A 23,126-nucleotide genomic window follows, 5' to 3' on the forward strand; every position below is an offset into this window, starting at 1 on the left:
CATTCCCTGCAATAATTAAATCATCAACATATACTAACACATTGAGCTGCATGTTTCCCTTTGTCAGAGTAAAAAGAGAATAATCATAATATGACTGTTTAAAGCCATAGGATTTCAAAGCTGTAGCTAGCTTTGCAAACCAGCATCTAGGAGCCTGTTTGAGACCATATAAAGATTTCTTCATCCTGCAAACTTTGTCAGAGTTGTTTTTATTAAAGCCAGGAGGTATTTTCATATATACCTCTTCCTCCAAGTCTCCATGTAGAAATGCATTGTGGACGTCCATCTGATGCACTTCCCAATTTTTCACTGCAGCTACGGCAAGAAACGTTCGCACTGTCACCATCTTCGCCACCGGTGCAAAAGTCTCATTATAGTCCAGTCCTTCAATCTGATGATTGCCAAAAATTACCAGTTTAGCTTTTAATCGTTGTAGGTTACCATGCTCATCATATTTCTCCTTGTATACCCACTTGCTTCCTAGTGCCTTCTTCCCCGGTGGTAATTTTTAAAGAACCCAAGTCCCCTGTGCCTCAAGAGCAGCTATTTCCTCGGCCATAGCTTTTCTCCAACCTTCATGCTTCATAGCTTCTTTGAAACTCTTCGCCTCATTTCCTCCAGATATCGCTGCAATATAATTTCTATGTTTTGCAGAAAATCGGTGAGTATCAATACAATGTGTGATAGAATAAACAGTACCTGAGGAAGATGAAGATGTCACGGGTGAACTCTGATATAATGGAGTATATGGACTTGTGTTCTGTATGGTGTGAGTCACGTAGTCACGATACTTGCTATTAGCAAATTTCTGTCGCATCCCTTTACCCATGTTGCTGGCATTCGTTGGCACCATACCCGCGTCACTCTCGGCCTCAAGCTGCTGAAGCACAACACTATCAGTCGCCGCACCTGACCCCGCGACCACAGGAAATGGCTGCGGGCTGGCAGAGACCTCGCCAACCATTCATGCGGCCGAGGGAGCTGGGCTGGGAGCTTCCTCACTGCTGCCAGCGCCCGCAGGTATTACCTCGGCCTGGGCAGTAGCATCTCCCTCCTCGACCCACTCATCATCACTTAAACATTCCTCCCCAATACGACGACTCCTACTTGCAAATTTATCACCCTTGCTCCGTTGATTATAGGCAAAGCACAAACAACCAAAGACTCGAATATAATCATATGACGGGGTTTTATTAAATAAGACATCAATAGGTGTTTTATTATCAAGCAACCTAGAGGGAGTCCTATTAATCAAGTGACACGCCGTTTGCACACACTCACCCCAAAATCTAAAAGGCAAGTTTGCTTGAAAACGCAATGCTCGGGCCACATTTAAAATATGTTGATGTTTACGCTCAACTCTCCCATTTTGTTGAGGCGTACCCACACAAGAAGTCTAAAAAATTATCCCATTAGCAAAAAAATAGTTCCGCAAAGAATTAAACTTTGTCCCATTATCACTACGAACAATTTTAATATCATGATTAAATTGTCGTTTAACCATAGAAACAAAATTAAGAAACATGACTTCAACTTCCGCTTTATTACTTATCAAATAAGTCCACACACCCCTAGAGAAATCATCGACTATGGTTAAAAAATAATGAGCCCCACAAGACGAAGGAGTCTTGTAGGGTCCCCACAAATCCACATGAACTAATTCAAAAACACGGCTAGCCTTATTCATGCTAATAGGAAAACTACTTCTATGTTGTTTTTCCCGGGGGCATACATCACAATTTTATTTTTAAAGACACGACTAGAATTACTCAAAACTGGAAGAAATTGCATAACTTTTGTTGAAAGATGTCCCATTCGTTGATGCCAAAGCTCAAATGATCGATTCCCATTCACTGCCAAAGCCTTCACCTCAGGAACACCACGGAAGTAATAAAGTCCATCTACTCGTTCACCCGCTCCAATCACCTTCCTTGTCGTTAGGTCCTGCATCACACAAAGTTTATTAGTAAATTGAGTACTACAATTTGATTCATCACACAATTGAGTCACCGAAATCAAATTGCAATCTAATTGAGGTACAAAAAGGACATTATTAATCGTTAATCCTCCTTATAATTTCACCGAGCCAATTTTTAAGGCATTGGCACTCTTTCCATCCGGCAATCCCACCGGACACTTCGGTATGTTAGTCACATTATGCAAGAGAGAAAGGTCACATGTCACATGATTAGAAGCACCGGTATCAATTATCCAACCCAACTCACCGTGAAGCTTGGGTTTAATACTACTTAAGTGATCCAACAACTGTTGTATTTGAGCAGAAGTGACCCCCGCAAGAGCCCCTCCATCTGCCATGGTTGAAGAAGCGGCGCTGCTGCCTTGAGTATGCTGAGAAGAGGGCTGCCCACCTGTCTTATGAGCACGGAAAGGGGTTGCTGCCCCCCCTCTCCCACGGCCACCTGTTCTGCCTCCACGTGCTGCTGCAGCACCCCCACGCCCCGATCCTCTGCCTCCACGAGGTCTATCTCCCCACCACTCTGGGAAACCATGAATTTGAAAACACCCGGACTCGTCATTCCCTTCGCGATTGCAATGAGCACAGAATTTGTCACTATTATCACCTGACCTTGGCTTCGTCTTCGAGTCATATTAAACATTGAAGGCTACCGCATTCTCACGAGTCGAGACCATAGAAGTCTCACCCCCACGCAATCTCTCTGCTTGAGTAACCTGTTGGTAGGCTTTGTCTACACTTGGCAGGGGTTCTTGAGCCAATAATTGGCCTCCAATAGGCGCATAAACGTCATCGAGCCCTATCAAAAAATAATGAACATAGTCTGCTTCACGAATTTTCTCCACCTGAGCAACAATGTTGCACGTACAGCCACCACAAGAGCAATTCGGGACAGAAATATAAGCGTTCATCTCGTCCCAAATTTCGGACAAACGTCCAAAGTAGGCTGCAATTGTTTCACTTGGCCCCTGCTTGCAATCACCCAACGATTTCTTCAATTGGCAAACCCGAGTTCCACTGACTACACAAAATCGATTCTTGAGATTATTCCAAAGAAGTTTCGCATCATCATAATCACCAATCGTGGAACGAACAATCGGGTCTAGAGTATTGGTAAGCCATGACACGAGCATGGAGTGCACAGCCACCCAATCCTCTATCTTCTCAGCGTCACTCGGCTTCGAAACTGACCCATCAATGGAGCCAAATTTCCTCTTGGCCTTTAGAGCCGTACGCACAGCCCTAGCCCACTCATCTTAGTTCTCACCCCTAAGTTGAATAGGAGTAATCACACTGCCAGGAGCATCACTCGATCCAAGGTGATATGTGAGATCCACCTTGGTCGTTTTTCCACCATCACCCCCTGTCATTGTGTGTCACAAAATCTCGCCGGAAAAAATTTTAAAAAAAAATTTGCAGTGAACTCTCACCTTCCCTTCACTCGTAAATTATGAAAATAACGGGTGAAAAACAATCGGATCAAACCTAAGCTCTTGATACCATGATAAAATAATCTCAATGAATTCTTTGTATTTCTTGTATATGTCACGGCCAATACAAAATATATATACTAGAGTGCTCAACCCTAATATCCTCTAAAAGATATATTTCCTAGAATAAAATATACTTCCTAGGATAAGTACAATAATATCTCTTTAACAATATTTACATATATGATATTATCCCAATAAGGTACGAGTATAATTTGTAACCAAAGCTATTAAGTTTACAAATGATACATAATTAGCTTATATTTTAAACTTAAACCATTATTGAGATAATCGCTTAAGATACAAGCAATACAACTCAAATTTTGGGGAAGAATATCTATCTAAAATCTCGAATTGACTTTATAAAGATTTGGATCGGAATTAGGACCATAGAATTTGTTTGTAAGTTTTGCAAAACAAGGAAAACTTCCTACATCTAGCTAGCTTACAACTACAAATAGGTTTTATATTGTTTATGGACAAACGACTATTTTGTTGAGGCCATTTCTAGTATAAGGTGTAATTCACTCCGTAGAACACAAGTTTCAGCAATTCAATAATCATACTTGACTAAAACATTTTTATAAGGTAAAGTTTATGCTAAAATAAGGCGACAAGAGAGTGTATTATATAAGTGGTTGTACAGATTACGGAGTATTAAAATTCAAATTAATCAATTGAGTTTCGAGTGAATAATACTTTGTACTTAAAACTAGTTCAATATATTATTAATAATTTTATATGTGATAGTCATTGTACTCTTTGTTGATGTTTAAGAGTTTGGGCATGTTCTGAATTATTGGACTGAGTTGTAAAAGAATGTTTTCTGTGAATGTTTCCTCCATTGCTCATTGATATTTATATAAATATACAAGGAATAATCTAGGCATAATTCTAGGCAATAAACTAGGAAACAATAAACTTATCCTATAAACTAGGAAACAATACATACACTTTGACTAAGCTAATTATTTACATAATTATCTTAACACACCCCCGTAGTCAAAGCGGGAGGGCCACAGACGCTGAGACTATCCCGAAAATCTTCAAACAGTATACGTGGAAGTCCCTTAGTAAAAATGTCCGCAACTTGATGTCGAGTTGGTACATGGAGAACTCTGACATCACCACGCGCAACCTTCTCCCTAACAAAAAGTATATCCATCTCGATGTGCTTTGTTCTTTGATGATGTACAGGATTACCCGAGAGATAGATTGCGCTTACATTGTCACAATACACTAAAGTAGCCTTCCTTAGTGGACAATGTAATTCTAGTAACAAATTTTGAAGCCAGCAAGATTCAGACACCTCATTTGCTACTCCCCTATACTCGGCCTCGGCACTTGACTTGGAGAGTGTAGGCTGGCGTTTTGATGACCATGAGACCAAATTATCCCCTAGATATACACAATAACCCGACGTGGAACGCCGCGTATCGGGGCATCCCCCCAATCTGCATCGGTGTAGGAGATAAGTGACAAGGTAGAAAAAGGATATAAGTTAGCCCATGATCCTTAGTACCTTGAACATAGCGAATTATTCGCTTAAGAGCAGCCATATGACATTCCTTGGGGTCGTGCATATGTAAACATACCTGCTGGACAACATATGAAATGTCTGGCCTGGTAAACGTTAGATATTGCAATGCACCTGCTAAACTGCGGTAGTGAGTCGGGTTAGCATAGGGAGTGCCTGACGAACCCACTTTTGGCTTGGTATCAACCGGTGTGGCTGATGGTTTGCAAGTCGTCATTCCTGCCCTTTCAATTATATCTTCGGCATACTTGCGTTGTGAAAGAAAGAGAACCCCTTTGTGTCTAGTAACGGCAATGCCAAGAAAATAATTTAAAGAACCTAAATCCTTCATTGCAAATTCGGAGCCAAGAAGAGACATAATAGAACATCGGAGAGCATGAGACGAAGCTGTCAAGATAATGTCATCCACATACAATAAAAGATATGCCGTTTGGGACCCCGACCGATAAATAAATAAAGAGTTATCAGACTTGCTGTTAATAAAACCAATGGACAACACATAATCAGCAAACCTTTTGTACCATGCCCGGGGTGCTTGGTTAAGGCCATATAAGGACTTACGCAACAAACACACATAATATGGATTAGTACAATCACGAAATCCAAGAGGTTGATGCATATACACTGTCTCATTAAGCTCACCATGTAAGAATGCATTCTTGACATCAAGCTGATGAATTGGCCAAGCTTTAGATAAAGCTAGGCTAAGAACAGTCCGAATAGTAGCAGGCTTGACTACCGGACTAAAAGTTTCTCCACAATCAATGCCCACCTGTTGAGTTTTTCCATCACCTACAAGACGGGCTTTATGCCTCTCAAAATCACCATTAGATTTCACCTTATGAGTAAAAATGCACATAGAGCGAATGACATTAACATCAGGCGGACGGGGCACCAACTCCCGCGTTTTATTTTTAATAAGAGCATTAAATTCATCATCCATAGCCATTTTCCAATTAGGGTCACGTAAAGCATCAATTGGGTTACGAGGAATAGGGGATTTCATAACCTTAGACACTGTAGCAACATTGCAATATTTTTTATTTGGCTTAAATATTCCATGTTGGCTACGTGTGACCATTTTTGGAGGAATAACAGGAGTGGGCTGCACTGATGGTTGGTATGGGGTTGGTACGGGTGATTTTTGTGGGCTGGAAGGGGAATTCGGCCCAGCAGGGAGATGAGAGACCTCAAGTCGAGCTGGAGAATGCGGAGGGGTGAAATTTGGTGGGCTGGTTGGTAAACTCGGCCCACCAGTGGGAGATGGGGGAGGTAGAGTATTCTCACCCAAGGGAGGTTGGGCCGTGTGAATGGGCTCAGAAGCTGAGGAAGCTTGTATATGGTGAATGAGATAAGGAGACAAGCCTGCATCTAAGAACTCATACGTAGTGGTAGTAGGAGTATGCAATTTAGCAAAAGGAAACACGGTTTCATCAAAAAGGGCATGACGACATATGATGATTTTTTGTGATGAAAGATCATAACATTTATAACCTCTATGGTTCGACGGGAATCCTAAAAATACACAAGGAGTGGAACGGGGTTGGAGCTTGTTTATCGTGGTGGAAGGGAATAGAGGATAACAAAGACACCCAAAAACCCGTAAGTGAGAGTATGTAGGTTCCGTATGATATAGAACACTAAGAGGAGACTTGTTCCCTAATAACTTGTTAGGTAAGATGTTATGCAAATAAGTTGCCATTTGTAATGCATGATGCCAAAATGGAGGTAAAGAAGCATGAGAGAGGAGAGTGCGAGTGATATTATTAAGTGATCTTAATTTCCTTTCGGATTTACCATTTTGTGAAGACGTATGAGGACAAGAAAGACGGAAAGACAACCCATTAGACTCACAAAATTCCTAAAAAGAACTATTATCATACTCCCACCCATTTTAACATTGGATATTTTTGATAGGACACTCAAAATGTGTGCGAATGTGAGATTGAAAAGCCAAAAATTTATCAAACACATCTGATTTTTTAGCCAAAGGAAAAGTCCACACAAATTTAGTAAAATCATCCAAAATAAGCATATAATAACGATGTCCCGAAGAACTTAAAACATGAGATGTCCAAAGATCACTATGTATTATATCAAACGGCAAAGTAGTAGAAGACATAGAAGGATAAAATGGCAACTTAATGTGTTTCCCAAGAACACAAGAATGACAAATGCTAGAACTTGAAGTACGAGTACATTCAATACTTTTATTACTACGAAGAGTATGTAAAATACCCGACCCTGGATGACCTAAACGGTCATGCCAAAGAGAAGGTGCTATAGCAGCAAAACTCGAAGGTAAAGAGAAATGTGTGGATGTGGTGTTGGTGAGAGGATAAAGATCACCCGTGCTATTACATCTCATTATTGGCCTCCCCGTCCGATAGTCCTTCACAAAGAAACCATAAGGGTCAAACTGAACAGTAATATTATTATCTTTGGTAAATTTCCGGACTGAAATCAGATTTTTTATGAGTTTGGGAGCATGGAGTACATTGTTTAGGGATAAGGGAGGATTCGGGGAAGAAAGAGTAGTATGACCAGAACCATAAATTGGAATAGTATGACCATTACCAACTACAATACTATAAGGATGATTTCTCAAATTAAAATAAGACGAGAGATTACCGTTGGAGGATGTCATATGAGAAGTGGCTCCTGTGTCCATGTACCATGAGGGGTCGGGTGGAGTCAACGTCATAGTATGCATGGCCGATTCAATGTCTGTTGGAGCGTACTGTATTGGCTAAGAAGAAGCTGCATAGGCTTAGGGACGAGGACCCAGAAGACCAGGCTGCTTAGATGGGCCTTAAGGACGGGCCCACCCCTAGTTGGGGTATGGGCAGGGAGGTGTAGCCCATTGAGGCACCCATCCCCAACCCGGGTACTGTGCCCACTGTTGTTGCTGCCATGGAGCCGGAGAGGACTGCCACTGTTGCTGCTGCTGACCGGCGCCTCCTCGGCTGTCGCCCTTCCCACCAAAGCCACCACCCTTAACACCGGAATGACCGCCCTTACCACCGGATTGCTTGCGGTTTCCCGAATTTTTCTACTTGGTGCGGCCACGCGAACCCCCAGCACTATCTTGACCATCATCAGCATTGTCACGGGACTGAACCACCATGGCTGTGGCGGACCCTGTAGCCGCTTGCTTTGCGAGACCGGCCTCCTCCAGCGTAAGCATCGACCGAGCTTGAGAAAACAGAGGAAGGGGATTGCTCTGTCGAATAAGGGTACCCACACCCTTGTATGCTTCAGTGAGGCCAGAAACCAATTGAAGAACCAATCGGTTATTATCCACCGGTGCAGCTACGCCTCGCAATTGATCGGAGAGACTCTTGAGGTGTTGGCAGTAGGCCGAGACATTTGGAAAATCCTCCATTTTCATGGTCGAAAATTCCTGTTCAAGAGTCAAGGCACGAGAATTCTGATTGTCCTGAAATAAATCACGCAACCGTTCCCACGCCTCCATAGCCGTAGCATCTGGTTCGATAATGGTGAGCAATAAGTCATTGGAGATGGTTGAATAAATCCACGAGATTACAACAGCGTCCAGAGTAGACCACGCGTCTTTTTCCTCGTCAGTGACAGGAACCTTCGCCTTCTCCTTAGGCAGAGGGATAATATGGTCTAGCACTTTGTAAGAACGAGGATGAATTTTAAATAATTCCGCCCATGTGGAGTACTGAGAGTTTTGTAATTCAAGAACAATAGGAATGTTGTGCTTGATATTCGTGACAGTAAGAGCAGGGTGGAATGAGGATTTTGAGTCCCCCATAGCAATTATTGGGAAGAGAAGAAGAAAAAAAAAAGAAGAATGAAGAGGAAGAAGAAAGGCGGAAAAGCTAGGGTGCAGCGGAAGAATCGCCCTAGACTGCTGATACCATAAAAGAATGTTTTCCGTGAATGTTTCCTCCATTGCTCATTGATATTTATACAAATATACAGGGAATAATCTAGGCATAATTCTAGGCAATAAACTAGGAAACAATAAACTTATCCTATAAACTAGGAAACAATATATACACTTTGACTAAGCTAATTATTTACATAATTATCTTAACAAGTTGAACTGAAGTGGAATGAACTGAATTGTTTATAAGAAAGGAAATTTGGAACTGAATTGAACTGGAATTAAGTTGAAGAGAACAAGTCCTTTATTCTGGTTATTATAACTTAACTTAATTGTTTTTACAGAAATTAAAACAAACAAGTTGTGTTTAACTAGACTTAGAACCTGTTCTCTTCACCTTAATTTTGCTGAACTGAAATTATTTTTAATGAACTGAAATTATTTTTGCCGAACTTAAATTATTTTTACTGAACTGAAATTATTTTGCTGAACTAAAATTATTTTTACTGATTTTATATTATAATTCTTCTTTAAGAAAACTGAATTTTACTGAACTAAACTTATTTTTACTGAACTGAAATTAATTTTACTGAACTGAACTTATTTTTACTGAACTGAAATTATTTTTACTTAATATTATTTCTTTAAGGTGAATTGAACAAGGCCTTATTAAGGCCTGTTCACATTTAGTGAACTGATTGGAGCTGAACTGAACTGAGTTGAGCTCAAATGAATATTTTATGAGATAGGGAAATTAGGAACTAAACTGAACTGAACTGATTGGAGCTGAACAAAACTGAAATTAAGTAAATGTGAATACACCCTTAAATTTTATTTTAACCTTTATCTAATTTATTTATTTTGAAGAAAACTTTATCTTATTTTAACTTTATCAGTTTATCTAATTTTGTTAAACCAGTGCAATTTACTCGGTGCTCATTTTGCTTTTTCCACTTTTTTTTTCAACTTCTTTTAGTAATATGACTGAAAGTTCTTTAAATAGATAAGCTAAGAATTCAGACGATATTCATAATTATTGTCCGTACGAAAGAAAAAGAAAGTTTGGTTTATTAATTGAATATAGCTAAAATCCTGTATAAAATTCGGCTAGATGAAAATAAAGATAACTGATACGCACTGCACGCTGAAAGTATGTTAAAGTAATAGTTTGAGATGCAGTCGTTATTTTGTAATTATGCTTGTTAAAATGTTTACATCTGTCTGATAACCAACTTATTAACAGTTAGTCTTCAAAAGATAACGACATTTTCCTTGCCAACCAGATTCCTTTTGTTTTCCTTCTCTTCATCTTCGTCTACTTGTTTTCTTAGTACTTATTGTTATGTCTACAACATTAATAATATATCCTCGATTATCTATTTTGTCTACATCATTTATCGTTTACTGTTCTAAAAACAAAAAATTAAACAAGAATGGTAAAAACAAATTCTCCTGTTTATATACTAGAGTTCGATAGTAAAGTGATTTATACTTCTTCCGTTCAAATTAAGTTATCAACTTATTACATTATTGTTAGTGAACTAAATTACACCATTTAGGTCCTGTTCTCATTAACTGAGCTGAGCTGAATTGGAGTGAACTGAATTGAAATAAATATTTTATGAGAGAAGGAAATTAGGAGCAAAACTGAACTGAACTGAAAATAACCTAATGGGAACAGGGCCTTAGCTTGATTAATACAGTATATATGATTATTAGTTCTCGACAAAGAGTTATATGAGAAATAATCATTGTCATGTGAAATTTTATTCGACAAACACACGTTTGTATGATTATAATCATAACAAAATATATTCCAAATTGCCATTTATTGCACAATGGCAATAATTGAGATAGTTTTATGTTATTTTAGATTTTAACACCTCATAAAAACGCGAAAATTAATTTTAACACCCCCATACAAAAAATGAATTTTAACACCAGATAAATTTCCAAAAAAATAGTATTACAACTTCTTAACGGTTTCCATCCAAAAATTTCGTTAAGTGTGGCTCACAGTAACACGTGTCAGCATTTTATTTGTTCAAAAAAAAAAAAGGAAAAATTAAAAAAAAAAACCTTAAACTACCCCAGCCACCACCACAGCGCCACCGCTGCCTTCCCCCAACTCACCACAACCCTCCCCGAAACCACCACCTGTGTCGCACCACCACCCCCAACCCACCGAACCCTCCCTTTCCCGCAACCGTAACGCCCCCAAAAACCACCAAACCTAAAACCCTCGTCCCCCCAAACGGCCACGAATTCGGCCTTAAAAGGCTGAAATCGGCCGGTTAAGGCCACTAATCCCCAAAGCCGGCCAATTTCGGCCATTTGTGGCCGTTTTGGGGAACAAGGGTTTTGGGTTTGGTGGTTTTTTGGGGGCGATACGGTTGCGGGAAAGGGAGGGTTCAGGTGGGTTGGGGGTGGTGGTGCGACACGGGTGGTGGTTTCGGGGAGGGTTGTGGTGAGTTGGGGGAAGACGGCGGTGGCGCGGGGGTGGTGCTGTGGTGGTGGCTGGGTAGTTTTAGGTTATTATTATTATTTTTTTTTCTTTTTTTGGCCAATAATATAACACGACACGTGGCTTATGGACTCACTTAACGGATTCCTAAATGGAATCAGTTAAGTGGTGGTAATACCAAATTTTTAGAAATTTATCTGGTGTTCAAATCCATTTTTTTTATGGGGGTGTTAAAATCAATTTTTGCGTGTTTGTGAGGTGTTAAAATCTAAAATTTCCTAGTTTTATCAAATAGGCTCAAGCAAAACACAACATAAAACCCAAAAAAGAATAATTCCAATTGCTTCATTCTTAATTAGCTTTAATTATTGTTCATTATGCCATATAAAAATAATACCATGGATACAATGAACTCAAGTTGTTTTCAACTTTTATTCTATTTCTCTTTTCAACCTTTCTTTTGTCAAGAATCTAATGAAACAAACAAATTTGATAATATTCTGTTATTTTTCGTTGCATAGACTAGGTTAGAAGGATATCGAGTTTGTTTCTTTTAATACTTCGTATTATACACAACCAAGGCATTTTAAATTAGCAATAACTCCATAATGCATGCTGTAATTGTTTATTTATTTATTGAGCTCCCATCTTTTTTTAAGGGTTTTAAAATTATTTTCAAACTCGACGGAGTATTGTGTGATTATTGTAACCTAATTAATCAACCAAATCATCAAGTTAGCAATTGATATCATCTTTTATCAGAATTGTATTATGAAAGGAAATATTAGTGCTATTATAATTACTATTACTTTAGGACAAGTTGTCCATTTGAAAACAAGGAAAAATCTCGAGGAATGATAATTCTCCTAAACTTGTTCAATAACAAATGGCACTAACCTAACAAATTGATAAAAAAAACGACACTTCCATCTCTTTTTACATGAGATCAACCATGAAACAAAATCAAAGAAAGAACTAATTAATAAAATGTCTTTAAAAATGGAGTCCAAATCTATGAAGAAAATAGCAGCCTTTGTGAGACGAGACCTAGCTAACTTTAATTGACTATTTGATTGGACAACATGAAACCACGAAGGTGAACAATATATATGTCTGAATTCTTATACCAAGTATAATTTTACCTACATTCTACTATTTAGGCCAAGTTCCATTCACATTATGTATATTGTATCTAAATTATTTTTACTAAATTAAATCGTTTTTACATAATCACAAATATAGTAATTTTTTAAATTTACTGATGATTTTTACCAATTAAAAATAACTTTGGCCAGAGTTAACTTATCTTTACTAAGTTAAGCTTTTAACTTATTTTTATAGAATATCAATTTTGTAAGATAAGGGTAGATAATATTATTTCACTTCAACTTGATCACAGACTTTTAAAAAAATTGGGTGTATAATAATTATTGTACATCCGTTATATTATAAAGATAGCCTAAAGTGATCAAAAGTTCCATCCGAAATGAATAAAAGTTACCCCAATATGTATAAAGCTAACCTAATACAAATAAAAATTATCTACGCTTTATTAGTAAAAAATCACATTTTAAATGACTAAAAATCAATTATTAGTGATTGAATGTAATTAAATTACCATTATAAAACTTTTCTTGGTGTCTATTTATATAAAAATTGTATTACGTTTAAAATTACCCAAGAAAAGGCAAAAAGTTACCCTAAATTAGCTTTAAATTACCCTTATACTCCTCGATATACACTAATATTAGTGTAACGACTGTAACCGCGTGTGTACAAAAGTTTTTCGAACTTGATATATAGAGTCAAATATCTAAACCTTCACTAAAATGTGAATAGTAATTTTAGCTTTAGATTATTCGGAAATGTAAACTCTAGGATCCTAATTTATTTTTGCTGAATTTATTAGATCATCGTTACAAACTTCTTTCTTTACTTAACTTATTTTTGCTGAATTTATTAGATCATCGTTACAAACTTCTTTCTTTACTTAACTTATTTTTGCTGAATTTAGTTAATTAGCTCATTTTTGCACTATAACTTGTTTAAACAATTCAAGAATAACATTTTTAATTATATCACCTTCGCTTTGATTTCCTAAACATGTTTAATCATGCTTTCAAGGATCCGCTAATCACATACGTAGTATATAATTAACAAAATAAAGCTTTGCAATCTAGACAACTAGACAATTAATTAGTAGTAAAACTACTAAATTAGTGATGATATCTACAAATGGCGCATAGCTGGCTGCCAACAACTCTTTCTCATTTCTGATTTAATCACATGATTCAAACTTTAGATTAGAATAATCATTCAACCAACAAATAAACCTATATAATAATATAAATAATTTAGCTTAATACAATGTATAGTTCTATAAATGGGTCACCTATGCCAAGAATTTATATAGCCATCAGAAAATGTCTAATGGCTTCTTGTAGTACAGACAAAATTAGAAATGTACCTTGTATTTTAATTAAATATGTTTGTTAAATAAATTCATGTAATAATAATTTATATTATAAGGTTAGAGATTCAATAAGATTTTGTAACAGCCAAATATCTCTATGTTTCGTCATGCATGTATCTAGACGTTTGCGTACACTTTACATGTAAGTTGTATGTACAAAAGTACGATTTTCATGTACAAATATAGTAATATTAATGCCATAATTTTATGATATGAATGATCATTTTGTACCATGCAATGTATACAACGAGAATTGCACTAAGAATAGTGAGAAAGTTTTCTGACAATGTTGGATTAATTTCAGAATTGTTTTGTTGGATTCGATGTCATATTCATAAATAATGTTTAACGTTATTACTATTTGTTCTTGGTACAATGTTGGAATTAGTCTTGAGGGCTTCACACAAATACACATTAATTGACTTGGTCTTTTAATTGTATGGCCCTCTCATAGCCTTATTATCTCTTGGCAAGAGGAAACTAATTTGCACGGTAGTTCCAATCTTTTATATATGCTTTAGCGTGTACAAAACGCGATCTGAATTTGGATTGGAAATAGACCGGGTTAAAATCTTGATTTTGGGTTATTGGCCTGTTTTTGTCTCAAATTTGTTTAAACTCGGTTTAGGCTGGTGACTTGGTTTCTGATATAAAAAAAATATTAAAGATTTAAGTTGAGCTTATGAAATATTACATTTTTTTTTAAGTTCATAGCTAGGTTCCCGAAAGACAATATTTCATATTGAAAATAAATATTAAAAAAAATAACCATAGAAATATTTTGTAGAGCACTATATAATACTTAATAAGAAATCTTCAATATGGAGTGAGCAATTATGGAGGGATGGAAAAGCTTTTCCTTTGGGGGTTACAATTTGAGATTTTTTTTTTAAATATAAGAGTTGCTAAATTGTCTATTACCCTTAGTATTGCATGTAATATTATAATTAACATATAAAAAAAAACCAAATACTCGTAAATTTTGAGAAAATTTGAAACTAATAATACAAATCGAAAAAAAATATTTAAATCCTAGCGTGACTATTTTCATATTGCACGACAAAGTAATTTGTAATTTATTTATTTATTGTTTTTAAATTAAGTTGTTATAATTTTCAAATTAATATATGCATATATAGTTCATATAATTTAATAGCCATTATATTTTCTTTTTTCTTTTATTGGAAAAGAGAAAGAGGGAAGAGGAAGAAATTCATCATCTACTTGTGAAGATATATATAACGAAATACATTAATTTAATGCATGTATTTATCATGAAGAACAATAAATCAGCCACCACTCTCATTAAAAACTTCAAATTATTAACATATAATGGAATGAATTGATGACAATTTGATACAATTCCTTTGTATGTTAACATTGATTAAGATTTGGCAGTCTTTTTCAAGGTTGTAATTGATATGAAATTGACTTTTCTCTCAGTTTTCTTAGTAGTGACTTTTCTTTTAGGGTTGTAATTAATATGAAGTATGCTTTAAGTTTCTTTAGTTTTCTTCCACAATTGTTTTCCGTCTTTATTTTAATATAAAAGACCTCTTTTTAATTAGTTATGATGAGAGTAAATGTTGTAATCCCTCCGTCCCTAAATTATGTTCCTATAATCCTATTTTTAGCATTTATTCCTCACATAATAGAGAGAAGTATGAATGTAATTTAGAGATAGAAGAAGCATAGATATGGTTTTGGAAGAGAAAGGAAATTAAACACACATTAAAATTAATCTAAACTAATAGTACTAATTTAAGAAACTAATTAATATATGTGTTATATATACATGTAGTGTAAAATGGTCTATGATAATGTAATTTTATCCCTTTACATGTTAATATTTGATAATTCAAAGTTATAGTTACAACTTACAAGCTAATTGTGATACGTTCGATAGATATATCATGTACCTTGCCTTCCTCTACAAAGTCAAGTCTATTTGAATTTCGAAAAGCTTATTAAAAAATCTCAACAGAAAAAATATTTGGCGTAATACATTTGTTTAAACATTAAAGATAATATTGTAATAATTATAATAGTAGCAAGTGGGAGTATGTTTTTGTATTAAACCATTTCTGTTGGATATTAAAGTCATTTCAATATATGCAAGTTGCATGGTGAGATTGGAATATTTGACACCTTAACAACTCCACAACTATTCCCTAATTTCAAACTATTATGAAGGAAACATGAAAAAATAAAGTTTGGGTGAAAACCTAACATTGGATAGATATTAACAAAAATCATAGCTTAACAAATTGGTGAAACTTTAAATAAATAAACAAGCTTTTTTCTTTGTTTTTTTTTTTAAATTAAAAAAAAATTATAAATATCTGTAATATTGAGTGTGGTTATTTTCTTCGAAATTTACATGAATTATTGTACTTATAAAAGTCAAGTATCATGTGTTTAAGCGTTGCTTTATATAGACTGTCATCACTTAATTTATAAAGTGATATTTTTCAATCACTGGTCTCTTTCAAAATTAAAAATAAGATGAATTAGCAGATCTTGTTTTGATTTAGTGCTTACAGATCTCGAGAAAAAGAAAAAAAAAAAACTCAAATACATACTCATAATTATTCCCTCAACTCCATTGTTGCCCCATTAAATAACAACACATTTTCATTATGAAACAATTGATCAACCCTTTCTCCATCTTGTAATTCCACTCAACATTACTATTTTAATTTTGTTGATAACATATTTCCATTTTAAGTTATACCTTTGATGCAAAAGGAGTAGCAATCTCTCTTTATTGCATAGCATATCAATGGTGCTTTATTACTTATTATGCACCAAAAAGATCTCATTTATTTAATTAACCACATGAGGAACATATCCAAACTAATTAATTAAATTGGGATATTTTTTAATCAAAAAGTTTTTCTGATTAAAAAAAAAATTGAAAAATGGATTGACATATCATGTACATAAAAAAAGGACGGACAGTTTTCCCATTGCTTTTGAACTTTCGTTCCTTTCATACTATTTTTTTTTGTAATTTTTTTTCTTCAAAGTTTACATAAAAACATAACCAGCTCTCTTCAGCTGTGTTTTTTCTTTGTTGTTCTTGCTTTTTTTTTTTGGGTTGTTATACTAATTTACATATTGCAACTTGCACCATTTGCATCCTACACCTATCTCCACATTAAACAATTAATCAACTAGAATATTTAAAAAAAAAAAAAAACAAAATCAATTAATTAGATGTCACAAAGCAGCAACCACCATCTGCTTCTTGCTACTAGACTCCATGGTCAACAACTCAACCTCCCTTAACCTCTTTCCATTGCCACATCCATTTCCAGCCACCGCCTCGGCCACCGCATTTGCACTAATCCCAATCGGAGCCTTACAAATATCCACCCCAAACAATCTTAGCATTGGCCCACTTGATCGTACCTCCACTACTGGGTACTGGACAACCACGCGGTTGTCCAGTACCTCAGCAGACTCAGACTCAGGCCCGTTTCTGACATTTCGTTGTTTGTAGTCAATGTATAGCTGCTTATCCGGTCCAGCAGATCTCTGGAAGCTTACAATATCCCCGGCCTTAAGACACTTCTCCTTAACAAATCGGCTCCAACCCTTGGTCAAGACGTAGCTCTGGCTGCTGTTCCAGTACGAGTACCGGAACCTCCAGACCTTCTCGTTGACATCCTCGAAGTTTAGCAGCACGCCTTTGGACGAGGAGGAGCACGTCCCGCTCCCACCCTGGAGCGGGAAGTGCTTCTCGGCGTGCTGCTTAGGTATAACCAACCTATTCAACTTCCCTACATCACTTGGAGTCACTACTTTCTCAAACAATTGCTCCCTACCAAATCCTCCACTATTTCCGTCAATCGGTTTAGCTTTCTCACCAGATAAATTCAATCCACCTCCCACTTTCTCAACGTCCACCTTAAAGTTCCGCCTGCTTTGCTGCAACTCATCGATGTAAGTATGTTTCCGAAGCATATCAACAATCTCAGCTTTCGACCTCGAGTTCAAGAACCTAAGCTCACCAGCACCCAGCTCGTCCTCCGGCGAAAGCGGCTTGAAGTTCGTAACAGCGTCACGGCCACGGAACCGTTGCGCAGCTACGTCGTAAGCACGAGCAGCTTCATCTTCTTCATTGAAAGTACCAAGCCAAACCCTCTGATGCTTCTCATAGATTTGAGCCCCCCACCGGCCATTTGGCTGTGGGACTACTCCCTTGTATTTTGACGATGGGAGCTTCCTCGACTCGGCCTCGATTCCGTTTTCGGAATCGATGATCACACTCGTACCGCTCCCCATCCGGCACAGACTGCCCGCCATGGCGGACGCCTTGCCGGGTAAGGGAGCGGGTTTCATAATATTACGAACCATTATTGTAGGTTGCTGTGGGGTGGTACTAATCAGAGATTCACTCGTTGAAGAGCTTTCATCCATACTACTTACATCCATTTTCTTTTTTCAAAATATCAAAATTTACTTTTTTCAATGAATATTTCTTTTAGAGAGAGAAAATTAGGAAAAATGGTGAGTTCTAGAGAGAAGTTGGGTTATATTATGTGGGGTTTGAATGAGGTTGGGATGGTTGAAGAGGGGTATATATAAGAAGTTTTCTACTAAAGGAAATAAATAAATAAGTAAGAAAATAATATAATTATCAAAGTATAACTATAACATAGAAAATAATTAATATTAATTTTTTTTATATAATTTATGAAAAAAAAAAGAGAGAAAAATGTAAGTAAGGGGAGTGGGTCAAGAGAAAGGAAGATTCAAGGATAGAGTGGGGAGGAGTGAGAGAGTATGCATGTGTTGTGGGCTATGTATGGGAAGGGGAGTGGGGACCACAAGAAATAAGCAAGTTGATGGGATTCACATGAGTATAGAAATAGCCAATAGGAAGAGGAGAGAGAAAAAGAGTGTGGGTAAAGTGTAGAAATCGTAATAGTAATAGTATGTTGTTGTAAGTGCATCCCCCCTGAAATATGTCGTCGAGCTGCATTACAATAGGATAAACTTCCCTTTTGATTCGTCTGCATGGCCCTCCCCTCCTCCTTACTCTTTTTTATCTTAATAATAATAATAATAATAACCATATTTTTTATGCACATGTACTCTGTAGTAATTATTTCGTTGCTATAATTTGGACAAATATTTTGTTCTAATTAAGGGCCGGTTCTGTTTATCTTATTTTGACTTATTTTAGATTTAATAATTTTAGTTAAGTTAAGATAAATTTAGGTTAGTAAAAATAAGTTATGATATAGATTATCCAAGTTCAAATTACAAATAAAATAAGTTTAGTTAATTTCAGATAAGTTTAGAATAGATTAGTTAAGTTACGTTGAGAAAATTCTAATATAATCTTATGACTTTTGACTTTCACAAACTTTTAAAATGGATGGTTAAGATTATTTGTTTTTCAATTTAATTGGTAATTTTAATTAAAAAAATATATTTTTAATTATTTTTATACTCCGTATATATTTTATTTTTAGAATTTTAAAAATATTAAAAAATAATTTATTGAAGATAAAATATATTTAAAAAAATTAAAATTATTAACTAAAAAATAAACCAAAAAACAAATAATCTTAGGGCTTGTTTGGCATCAGTTTTGGTTTTCAGTTTTCAGTTTTTTTTTAAAACCAAAAACATAAAACAGGAAACAAGAAAAAGGTGTTTCCACTTTTCTGTTGTCAGTTTTCAAAATTATCATAATTTTAATAAGTTTGTATAATTTTTGATTCATTATGGGACTCATATCATATACTTTTAGAAAACAAAAAACCAAAAAACAGAAAACCACAGCAATGCCAAACGAACCCTTAGCTGTCTATTATTATTTTTTTTTTTAAATATAGTAGTCAAAAATCATAAGACTACATTAGAATCATCCGTTTTTTAAAAAAATGTAGTAATCAAAAATCATAAAACTACATTAGAATCATTCATTGTGTAGGCTTTTAGGGAGTTTGGTATGAATTGAGGATAGAAAAAGGAATGATTTAATTGCTAAAATAGAATAGGGAAATATTAAGATATAAAATAATGATTGTCTCTTATTTAGTTTTTTTTTCTTTTTTTTTGAAACAAATCAATTCATTAATAAAAAGTCATCCGGCATCTACAAATGAAATCTAAATTAACAAATACATAAAATTGAATCAAATTAGGTTTTCTTTCATCAGAGCTACGATCGTTGAAAAGATTTTGCACTGTGGTACATCTTTCGCACACATCGCTGGAATATACAGCCTTTTCGGAGAGAAGGTCTAACGATTTGTTGTAGCCGTAAGGATGATTCTCATAAAACTACATTAGAATCATCCGTTGTGTAGGCTTTTAGGGAGTTTGGTATGAATTGAGGATAGAAAAAGGGATGATTTAATTACTAAAATAGAATATGGAAATATTAAGATATAAAATAATGATTGTCTCTTATTTAGTTAAAAAAGAATAAGATTGTAATACGGAGTAAGTGATACATTTAAATAGAATCTTACTACATATGGAGTTACTTATTGCATCATTTATCCTTCTCCAATCTCAATACCCCTCCTCTCCCAATTATTATTTTTGTGCCAAATACGGATTATTTTTATCTCTATTCCTCATTCGTTCCTTACTTAATTAGCCCAATGCGTCTCTCCAAACATACAAATTATTTCTTTTTTCCTTTTCTGTATTGTGTATCTTTAATTTATTCCTAGGAACTAAATCATTCAGTGAATCGATTATATTATGGTCTCTCCATCCCATCTTGTTTCTATATATTAGGAAGTAAATTGACATATATGCATTTATGAAATTATGAATTATACCTGCTTCATTAATGTATATTTCTACAACTTGGATTTTCATAAGGTTCACACACTTTGTACAACTTTTTTTTTATACGTGTGTACCCATGAGCATATATATATAATCTAGCTACAAAATAATGTATTTAGCATTGGTAGCTTAACTTCGATTCATTGTCAGATTAATTAAGTAATTGTTGAAAATAAGGAGTGAAAACCCTCTAGATGATTTAAAATATTTATGTTGAAATAAAAAATAATTTATATACAAGCATGAATTTTAGATGATGCAATTGAAAAAGAATAAATGTTGTATTTAATAAGTTTTGGGTTCATACATTATTTTAATATGAATTTCTGTCCAACTCTATCAAAATTTGATGTATTGATTTGGGTGATTAATTTTAAATAAAATATATTTGATTAAAATATAGTAAATATTTTTTACATGGTTAGATATATAGCAAAAATAAGTAATACGAAGTAATAAGCTTTTGAAAGAAATAGATAAATGGATAGAAAATAATCAAAATATCCTTAGTAGGAGTCAATAACATTCTAAATAAAAAAAGTTCCATGCATTACTGCAATCATAAACAAGCTATGTGAGCATTGTGAAGTCCCAAATTTTATTTTAAATTTTGTCCGAATAAATCAATATATAAGGGTATTACAAATTATATCTTGAAATTGAAATATTCCGTAGTTGAACATATGATCTATTGTATACAAATCCTTAATCTCAAATCAACACCTCATTCATTAAAGTAACATGTATTATGAAGTGCTTCGTACAATTTTTGCTAGTTAGCTTGCCCACCTGGCCTAACTAATTCATCCTCAATCATTTATATGTCTAATGTCTTGTTAGTTTGAAATGTCAATAATTTGTTAGTTTTGAAATCCAATGGTTTATTTTCCTATTTCTTAAATGGTACTATAGATACTTTGTGCTTGATTCAATATTTTTTTTTAAAAAAAGAAAAAAAACAACAATAAGGTAGATTATTTAATAGAGTATATATGTTTATATATATGATGCAAGGAGTCAAACATTTATTATATTGAATAATTCAACTTGTTATATATTAATTACTTGCTTACACTAATGTATAGTATTTCAAACTATATGGCCCAATGCAACCTTATTGTCAAAGCTAAGTTTTTGGTGTTATTAGCTCAAAAATTTAAATTAGGCTAAGAAAAATATTAGTAAAATAAATATAGTAATTAAATGCAATTCTTAGGACTGCATGTAAGAAAATTAAAATTATACGGAGCATTATACAATCTTAATATACGGAGTAATTTAATTAGTACATTTAGTTCTTATCAGCAGCTAGCTCTTGAGGTGTGTGTGTATCATAATAAAAAGATTTATACTCCGTATCACATTTTAATTTTCTTTCAAGATTTAAAGGGTCAAATTGACCCTTAATTCACGACAAATCAATTAATAGCTAGTTGTAAGAAGCAATCATAACAACTACTCGTATATACAATCATAATCAATTAGCTACCATGCATCTTAATTAAAATCATAAATGTATTATACATAGTATACTTGTACATATTTCTCATTACCAATTAAATTTATTAAATGATTAAAATAAAATTTAAAACTTGAATTTTTGGTTTCTATTGTTTTCTTATTTGTTTTGGTAAGGTAGCTAGCTTATCATAAATGGAACTCAATTATTATTCAAAAAAACGATCATGTAGAATATTTTATGAGTGTACCTAACTATGTATCCTAATGCAAATTGAGGTATTAAGTTTGGATTGAATTGTGTTTGTGTATGTTACACACAAAGACTAACCAAGTAGCAAAGTGGACTTGATTGATTTTGCACATGTTAACTCTATTTAAAAAATTAAAACACTAAAATAATAATGTTAATTAGCAAGCAGAGCGTTTAAATTTTTTAGTTGGTTGATATAGTCCTTTAACATGTTCGTGAATGTTCTCGATAATATAATAGACATTATCGTGAGAATACTATACGATACGAGTATCCGATGATGTATATGTATTTCCCAAACCTGGGCCCTATGGAAATCTTATCTGATTATAAAACTACAGTCCCACCAACATGAAAACTTGCTCGATAATTTGGTGCAGCGGTCTTTTAGTGAATGAATTCTCAATACTACTAGTTGTATACTTGAACAATAATAATAATAATAATAATAATAATAATAATAATAATAATAATAATAATGGCTATCTGACTTTATTCCTGGACGGGTTGTGGCTGATACAGCTCATCAAAAGCGGGTTAAGTATGAGGCTTGTTAACAGGCATTGGTTATAGACTTATGGGTTCATTCCCTTCTCCTTTTCTTCGTTTGGTGAATTAGAGAAGGAGGTTGTTGCGTTGCTTAAGCGAATTCAGATGTTCTTGACGACGCAAGACATTGGAGCACGTGTTGCAGCTCATATTTTTGCTATGGTAGGCTTTGCTATTGCTAGAGGAGTGGGGGCCTAGATTGTATCTCGACTTCCCACTAATTTATTATTGGTTGTATGACTTTTGTTT

At 34.7% G+C, this 23,126-nt stretch overlaps 2 protein-coding genes across 2 annotated transcripts; both read right to left on the bottom strand.

Moving 5' to 3' along the window:
• Positions 1 to 8,054: 8,054 nt before the first annotated feature.
• LOC110734034 lies at positions 8,055 to 8,783 on the bottom strand. Its single transcript, XM_021914126.1, has one exon. The coding sequence runs from the start codon at positions 8,781 to 8,783 to the stop codon at positions 8,055 to 8,057; it is 729 nt and encodes a 242-aa protein (XP_021769818.1).
• A 7,951-nt stretch (positions 8,784 to 16,734) lies between these two features.
• Positions 16,735 to 18,367, bottom strand: LOC110719982 (AP2/ERF and B3 domain-containing transcription factor RAV1-like). Its single transcript, XM_021898987.1, has one exon. The coding sequence runs from the start codon at positions 18,233 to 18,235 to the stop codon at positions 17,018 to 17,020; it is 1,218 nt and encodes a 405-aa protein (XP_021754679.1). The 5' UTR covers positions 18,236 to 18,367; the 3' UTR covers positions 16,735 to 17,017.
• Between the last annotated feature and the right edge of the window lie 4,759 nt (positions 18,368 to 23,126).

This window comes from Chenopodium quinoa, unplaced genomic scaffold, assembly GCF_001683475.1.
Source record: "Chenopodium quinoa cultivar QQ74 unplaced genomic scaffold, ASM168347v1, whole genome shotgun sequence".
NCBI classification, from domain to species: domain Eukaryota; kingdom Viridiplantae; phylum Streptophyta; class Magnoliopsida; order Caryophyllales; family Amaranthaceae; genus Chenopodium; species Chenopodium quinoa.